Genomic DNA, 8,675 nt, shown 5'->3' with positions numbered 1-8,675 from the left:
ATTCATGTTAAAAGTTAGTGTAGGACTTAATGTGGTTTAAGTTGGCTGAGATTTTATGGTGTGGTTTAGGTTGGGTTAGGTTGGGTGAGAATTTTAGTTGATTTGACATCTAAGTCTCTGCTACTCAAGTCTAGGTATGCTAATCATATGAGGATTTCATGAATAAGATGCCCTTAGGTCTTTACTACGCAAGTTACAGGTTAGGCATGCCTGTGATATGAGGACTCACATAAGCTAGCAAACAAAAAAAATATTACATTTAAATTAAAAAAAGTTTCAATTTTGCTAGCAACCAAAAAAAATATTACATTTAAATTAAAAAATAATTAAGTTTCAATTTTGATTTGATATTTGAGTGTCCTCATGCAACCAAAAAAAATATTACATTTAAATTAAAAAATAATTAAGTTTCAATTTTGATTTGATATTTGAGTAATTTTGATTTGATATTTGAGTGTCCTCATGATGAGTCACACTTGCTCACTAGAAACTTCTAAAATTCTAATGTCATGGATCAAGAAATATCAAATCAAAATTGTTCTTCTCACATAAACCTTAACTCTATAATTTCAATTTGTTATATATTACCATAGGGTCATATTACTTCTTGATTTATCAAACTCAGATTTTTTATTTACCAAGTGCAAAAAGCATCAAATCTCTCATAATGCAATCTTCTTTTTAGTGCAAAATTAAAAAAAATAAAGTTAACACCAAGACAAATTTGATTCCCCTAGACTCTTGATAGATCTAGAATTAATATCCATGATAACCCCAATTCTATCAAGCACTAGAACATGTAACATCAAATATATATATATATATATAATTTCCAATAGAGAGTGGAATTTTAAAATTTTCAATTTATATTATTTTATTTTTCTATATATAAAGTTAATAATTAATAATAAATATTTTTTTTTGTTATTAATATATTTTTGTTTTAAATGTTACATGTCAACTAAACATAACATTACACATAATGTAGTATTAATAATATTATTTTTTATGTCATTTGTTAATTCCATATGTCAACTAAGCATAACATATATTACAGATGGATTACACATAATGTAGTATTATATGTCAACTAAGCATAACATATATTACAAATGGATTACACATAATGTAATATTAGATGGACTACACATAATGTAGTATCGATAATATTATTTTTTATGTCATTTGTCAACTCCATTAGATGGATTACACATAATGTAGTATCGATAATATTATTTTTTATGTCATTTGTCAACTCCATATTAAATAATGAAGTACTCCATATTAAGTAGTGAAGGAATTACATATCTCCCTTATAATCCCTTATAATCCATATTAAGTAGTGAAGTACTCCATATTACTGAAAAAATTATATATCTCCCTTACACTCCATATTAAGTAGTGAAGTACTCCATATTAAATAGTGAAGAAATTACATATCTCCCTTATACTCCACAATATTAAATAGTGAAGGAATTACATATCTCCCTTATACTCCATAATATTAAATAGTGAAGGAATTACATATCTCCCTTATACTCCATAATATTAAATAGTGAAGGAATTTCATATCTCCCTTATACTCCATATCTTACTACTTTCTTTATGAAAATGAAAAAATTACATATCTCCCTTACACTCCATATTAAGTAGTGAAGTACTCCATATTAAGTAGTGAAGAAATTACATATCTCCCTTATACTCCATAATATTAAATAGTGAAGGAATTACATATCTCCCTTATACTCCATAATATTAAATAGTGAAGGAATTACATATCTCCCTTATACTCTATATCTATTACTCTATATCTATTAAATAGTGAAGGAATTACATATCTCCCTTATATTCCATATCTTACTACTTTCTTTATGAAAATGCCTTATACTCCATATCTTACTACTTTCTTTATGAAAATGAAAATTACTTGAAAATTGAAGTAATGGAGTTTACATTGAAGTTTACTTTTACAATTAAAATTGAAGTTTAAGATGAAAATTGAAATTGAAGTTTAATTGTAAAATTGAAATTGAAGTTTACTTTTACAATTAAAGAAGTTTACTTTTACAATTAAAATTGAAGTTTAAGATGAAAATTGAAATTGAAGTTTAATTGTAAAATTGAAATTGAAGTTTACTTTTACAATTAAAGATACTTTCTTTAAGATGAAAACTGAAGGGTTTTTTTACTTTTAATGTGCACAATTGATTTTTTCTTTTCCTTTTGATTTTTTGGTTATAAGATAAGTATTATTTTTTCTTTTCCTTTTGATTTTTTCTTTTCCTTTTGATTTTTTGGTTATAAGATAAGTATTATTTTTTTTATTTTTTGGTTATAAGATAAGTATTATTTTTTTAATTTTATAATTGGTTAAGATAAGTATTATTTTATTATTCTTAAATATTAATTAATATTTAGTGATAACATCTCCTTGTCCTCCTCCTCAACTGTAGATCGCCTTTTCACACAAAGAAAAGCAAATTGTAAATCGCCCCTTGACACAAAGAAACTAACAAAAGTAAAGATTTCGCTCACAGATTTCAAAACACAAAATATCGAAATATAGCATTCAATACAATAAAAAAGAACGCAAATATCTAAACATAGCATTCAATACAATAAAAACGAACGAAAGAAACGGTTTAACCAAACAAGACAACATATCACATATTTCAAAACAAACACCAGACGAGACAACATATCTATAATGAATGCCCAAGCAATCGAACCATAATCTTTATCAAAAAATCTATTTTTAGGAGAACCTAATCTGTGTAATGACCGTGCATAATTACAAAGACAGCTTATTTTCTGAGCTATATGATGAGTTTAACATTTATCTGTTTTGAGATAGCTAAAGCCAACAATCTTTAAAAGAAATAAATAAATAATGGTTAACCTCTAAAGGTTGAAAATTGAAATTAATCCTGGTTCAAGTCTTTTATATTTAAGAAATGGACAAATCCATGATCATAATTATGGATATATACCTGGTTTTAGTTTCAAAAATGTCACGTCATAGAGTTCAGACAATCAATCTTGAAACGTCTCTTTCTCTCATTCAAGAACAGAAAAATACCTTAACCGCGCCATGCATGACAATCAAAGAGGTGGTGTTCTCCCATGAGTGGCCTCACGGAATGAAGGGAATGCTCACGGAATGAAGGGAATGAACGACTACTAGGGCACGCTGTATTTCCATTGCCTTCTTCCCCATTGCCAGAAATGGGGCGAACTCTGTGAAAAGATGGATCAACGCATGACCCAACAACAATGGTAACGGGACCAGCTGCTCGAAGAACGCCGTCAACTAACCCTGCGATCACGCTTCCTTCAGAGTCAAGAACGGAAAGAGACAGAGAGTTGCAATGTGGGAGAAATGTGCCACACAGTGAAAGTATCTGACACGTGCCACGCAAGAATCTCACTTGCCCAGCCATGCAGATGGCCACATCCACCACCCTCCCTAGAGCGCTCATCACATAGAGACCCCCTACTTGAAGCCTTCGGTGAAATCCACGTAGGCACTGAACTATATCAGCTCCAGGTTGAAGTTGTACAACATGAGGCATGATTGCATCAACGCTGTCTTCGTATAGCACAGAACTTTCTTTCTGTTTGTTTCTGGAACCAGACGGACGGCCCCTTCTGACTAACTGCTGGGTACTGTTGTTAATATTCTGTTCACCATCTGTGATCTCTTCTTTGACTGTTGGAAAGTTGCAATGCTGTTGGAATGGATCCAGCGACCCATTAGCAGCTGAAAAAAGCTTTGATTCCATCTCTGACAACAGATTCGCTGAAGCAACAAAAATAATGAAAACGAAAGCCAAAGGATATCCACAGGAAAATTATGGCAGAGCTAAACAAAATCGAAGATATATACATGCTAGGACCTTTATCATAAGGAAAAAACAAATGCCCTTTGCCTATTATCTGCCGGCCCCAAGTTATTTTCACTGCAACATAACAATTGTGCCAACCCCTATTCCTGTAAATTGAAAAATTGAATGGAGTTTCCCACAGAAGAATTTTGACAAACAAATATATCAACAGGAAAAACGGTTAAAGAAACCTACATCTGCATACAATTAGCCATCCGAATAAAACCAAGAGCAGAAAATGCGTTTCTTCGATCGATTAGTGATCCTCTCTCCTTCAATAACACCGATTATAGAGTAAATTAAGGCACAATCTTCCGTAAATAGTCTCCACGTTTCAAGCAATTTATCATGGTAACTCCACGTAGCTTTTAAAAAAATATGCTAACTCGTATAATGCGAACTCCATGAATCCTTTAAAAATGACAAAATAATTCTACGAGAACCTTAAAAAATAATAAGTTATGTAAATGGGCGACTCCATCCGACCTTTGGAAATAATAAATAAATACAAGAAGCAATTATTAAATTGTTATAGAGAGATTTATAAAAATAATAAATAAAGGCGTGGGTTAAATTATTACACTTAAGGTTCATGAGGGTGATAGTGTGTTTTGTCGACACATTTTGTGAATGTTATAAATTCGAAATTTAGTGGTGAAATTTTTATTCATGTTAAAAGTTAGTGTAGGAGTTAATGTGGTTTAAGTTGGCTGAGATTTTATGGTGTGGTTTAGGTTGGGTGAGAATTTTAGTTGATTTGACATCTAAGTCTCTGCTACTCAAGTCTAGGTATGCTAATCATATGAGGATTTCATGAATAAGATGCCCCTAGGTTTTTACTACGCAAGTTACAGGTTAGGCATGCCTGTGATATGAGGACTCACATAAGCTAGCAAACAAAAAAAATATTACATTTAAATTAAAAAAAGTTTCAATTTTGCTAGCAACCAAAAAAAATATTACATTTAAATTAAAAAATAATTAAGTTTCAATTTTGATTTGATATTTGAGTGTCCTCATGCAACCAAAAAAAATATTACATTTAAATTAAAAAATAATTAAGTTTCAATTTTGATTTGATATTTGAGTGTCCTCATGATGAGTCACACTTGCTCACTAGAAACTTCTAAAAATTCTAATGTGATGGATCGAGAAATATCAAATCAAAATTGTTCTTCTCACATAAACCTTAACTCTATAATTTCAATTTGTTATATATTAACATAGGGTCATATTACTTCTTGATTTATCAAACTCAGATTTTTTATTTACCAAGTGCAAAAAGGCATCAAATCTCTCATAATGCAATCTTCTTTTTAGTGCAAAATTAAAAAAAATAAAGTTAACACCAAGACAAATTTGATTCCCCTAGACTCTTGATAGATCTAGAATTAAGATCCATGATAACCCCAATTCTATCAAGCACTAGAACATGTAACATCAAAAATATATATATAATTTCCAATAGAGAGTGGAATTTTAAAATTTTCAATTTATATTATTTTATTTTTCTATATATAAAGTTAATAATTGATAATAAATATTTTTTTTTGTTATTAATATATTTTTGTTTTAAATGTTACATGTCAACTAAACATAACATATATTACACATGGATTACACATAATGTAGTATTAATAATATTATTTTTTATGTCATTTGTTAATTCCATATGTCAACTAAGCATAACATATATTACAGATGGATTACACATAATGTAGTATTATATGTCAACTAAGCATAACATATATTACAAATGGATTACACATAATGTAATATTAGATGGACTACACATAATGTAGTATCGATAATATTATTTTTTATGTCATTTGTCAACTCCATTAGATGGATTACACATAATGTAGTATCGATAATATTATTTTTTATGTCATTTGTCAACTCCATATTAAATAATGAAGTACTCCATATTAAGTAGTGAAGGAATTACATATCTCCCTTATAATCCCTTATAATCCATATTAAGTAGTGAAGTACTCCATATTACTGAAAAAAATTATATATCTCCCTTACACTCCATATTAAGTAGTGAAGTACTCCATATTAAATAGTGAAGAAATTACATATCTCCCTTATACTCCACAATATTAAATAGTGAAGGAATTACATATCTCCCTTATACTCCATAATATTAAATAGTGAAGGAATTACATATCTCCCTTATACTCCATAATATTAAATAGTGAAGGAATTTCATATCTCCCTTATACTCCATATCTTACTACTTTCTTTATGAAAATGAAAAAATTACATATCTCCCTTACACTCCATATTAAGTAGTGAAGTACTCCATATTAAGTAGTGAAGAAATTACATATCTCCCTTATACTCCATAATATTAAATAGTGAAGGAATTACATATCTCCCTTATACTCCATAATATTAAATAGTGAAGGAATTACATATCTCCCTTATACTCTATATCTATTACTCTATATCTATTAAATAGTGAAGGAATTACATATCTCCCTTATACTCCATATCTTACTACTTTCTTTATGAAAATGCCTTATACTCCATATCTTACTACTTTCTTTATGAAAATGAAAATTGAAGTAATGGAGTTTACATTGAAGTTTACTTTTACAATTAAAATTGAAGTTTACTTTTACAATGAAAATTGAAGTTTAAGATGAAAATTGAAATTGAAGTTTAATTGTAAAATTGAAATTGAAGTTTACTTTTACAATTAAAGAAGTTTACTTTTACAATTAAAATTGAAGTTTAAGATGAAAATTGAAATTGAAGTTTAATTTTAAAATTGAAATTGAAGTTTACTTTTACAATTAAAGATACTTTCTTTAAGATGAAAATTGAAGGGTTTTTTTACTTTTAATGTGCACACAATTGATTTTTTCTTTTCCTTTTGATTTTTTGGTTATAAGATAAGTATTATTTTTTCTTTTCCTTTTGATTTTTTGGTTATAAGATAAGTATTATTTTTTTTTATTTTTTGGTTATAAGTTAAGTATTATTTTTTTGATTTCTTGGTTATAAGATAAGTATTATTTTTTTAATTTTATAATTGGTTAAGATAAGTATTATTTTATTATTCTTAATTAATATTTAGTGATAACATCTCCTCGTCCTCCTCAACTGTAGATCGCCTTTTCACACAAAGAAACGCAAATTGTAATCGCCTCTTGACACAAAGAAACTAACAAAAGTAAAGATTTCGCTCACAGATTTCAAAACACAAAATATCGAAATATAGCATTCAATACAATAAAAAAGAACGCAAATATCTAAACATAGCATTCAATACAATAAAAACGAACGAAAGAAACGGTTTAACCAAACAAGACAACATATCACATATTTCAAAACAAAAACCAGACGAGACAACATATCTATAATGAATGCCCAAGCAATCGAACCATAATCTCTATCAAAAAATCTATTTTTAGGAGAACCTAATCTGTGTAAAGACCGTTTATTTTTAGGAGAACCTAATCTGTGTAATGACCGTGCATAATTACAGAGAGATTTGTCTCTCCTTTTATTCAAAGGACAGCTTATTTTCTGAGCTATATGATGAGTTTAACATTTGTCTGTTTTGAGATAGCTAAAGCCAACAATCTTTAAAAGAAATAAATAAATAATGGTTAACCTCTAAAGGTTGAAAATTGAAATTAATCCTGGTACAAGTCTTTTATATTTAAGAAAGGGACAAATCCATGATCATAATTATGAATATATATATCTGGTTTTAGTTTCAAAAATGTCACGTCATAGGGTTCAGACCATCAATCTTGAAACGTCTCTTTCTCTCATTCAAGAACAGAAAAATATTTTAACCTTGCCATGCATGGCAATCAAAGAGGTGGTGTTCTCCCATGAGTGGCCTCACGGAATGAAGGGAATGAACGACTACTAGGGCACGCTGTATTTCCATTGCCTTCTTCCCCATTGCCAGAAATGGGGCGAACTCTGTGAAAAGATGGATCAACGCATGACCCAACAACAATGGTAACGGAACCAGCTGCTCGAAGAATCCCGTCAACTAACCCTGCGATCACACTTCCTTCAGAGTCAAGAACGGAAATCGAGAGAGAGTTGCAATGTGGGAGAAAAGTGCCACACAGTGAAAGTATCTGACACGTGCCACGTAAGAATCTCACTTGCCAAGCCATGCAGATGGTCACATCCACCACCCTCCCTAGAGCGCTCATCACATAAAGACCCCCTACCTGAAGCCTTCGGTAAAATCCACGTAGGCACTGAACTATATCAGCTCCAGGTTGAAGTTGTACAACATGAGGCATGATTGCATCATCGCTGTCTTCGTATAGCACAGAACTTTCTTTCTGTTTGCTTCTGGAACCAGACTGACGGCCCCTTCTGACTAACTGCTGGGTACTGTTGTTAATATTCTGTTCACCATCTGTGCTCTCTTCTTTGACTGTTGGAAAGTTGCAATGCTGTTGGAATGGACCCAGCGACCCAATCACAGCTTCATTATTCTGGGGCATAGCAGCTGAAAAAAGCTTTGATTCCATCTCTGACAACAGATTCGCTGAAGCAACAAAAATAATGAAAACAAAAGCCAAAGGATATCCACAGGAAAATTATGGCAGAGCTAAACAAAATCGAAGATATATACTATGCTAGGACCTTTATCATAAGGAAAAAACAAATGCCCTTTGCCTATTATCGGCCGGCCCCAAGTTATTTTCACTGCAACATAACAATTGTGCCAACCCTTATTCCTGTAAATTGAAAAATTGAATGGAGTTTTCCACAGTAGAATTTTCACAAACAAATATATCAACA

General features: G+C 30.4%; 2 protein-coding genes across 2 annotated transcripts; both read right to left on the bottom strand.

Moving 5' to 3' along the window:
• Window positions 1-3,080: 3,080 nt before the first annotated feature.
• Window positions 3,081-3,782, bottom strand: LOC149153235 (AT-hook motif nuclear-localized protein 21-like). Its single transcript, XM_089443745.1, has one exon. The coding sequence runs from the start codon at window positions 3,780-3,782 to the stop codon at window positions 3,081-3,083; it is 702 nt and encodes a 233-aa protein (XP_089299871.1).
• Window positions 3,783-7,717: 3,935 nt separating this feature from the next.
• LOC149153234 (AT-hook motif nuclear-localized protein 21-like) lies at window positions 7,718-8,401 on the bottom strand. The gene has a single exon (XM_089443744.1). It carries the CDS (start codon window positions 8,399-8,401, stop codon window positions 7,718-7,720), a length of 684 nt encoding a protein of 227 aa, XP_089299870.1.
• Window positions 8,402-8,675: the final 274 nt, after the last annotated feature.

Source organism: Pinus tabuliformis, chromosome 9, assembly GCF_031772625.1.
Source record: "Pinus tabuliformis cultivar Carrire ecotype Pingquan chromosome 9, CPIR1, whole genome shotgun sequence".
NCBI classification, from domain to species: Eukaryota; Viridiplantae; Streptophyta; class Pinopsida; order Pinales; family Pinaceae; genus Pinus; species Pinus tabuliformis.
The sequence above is the reverse complement of the archived record's forward strand: the minus strand, read 5'-3'. Positions and strand labels throughout refer to the sequence as shown.

What these genes read in the sequence shown, in the direction of transcription:
- LOC149153235 (XM_089443745.1), bottom strand. Translation starts at nt 3,782, where the DNA reads ATGGAATCAAAGCTTTTTTCAGCTGCTAATGGGTCGCTGGATCCATTC.
- LOC149153234 (XM_089443744.1), bottom strand. Translation starts at nt 8,401, where the DNA reads ATGGAATCAAAGCTTTTTTCAGCTGCTATGCCCCAGAATAATGAAGCT.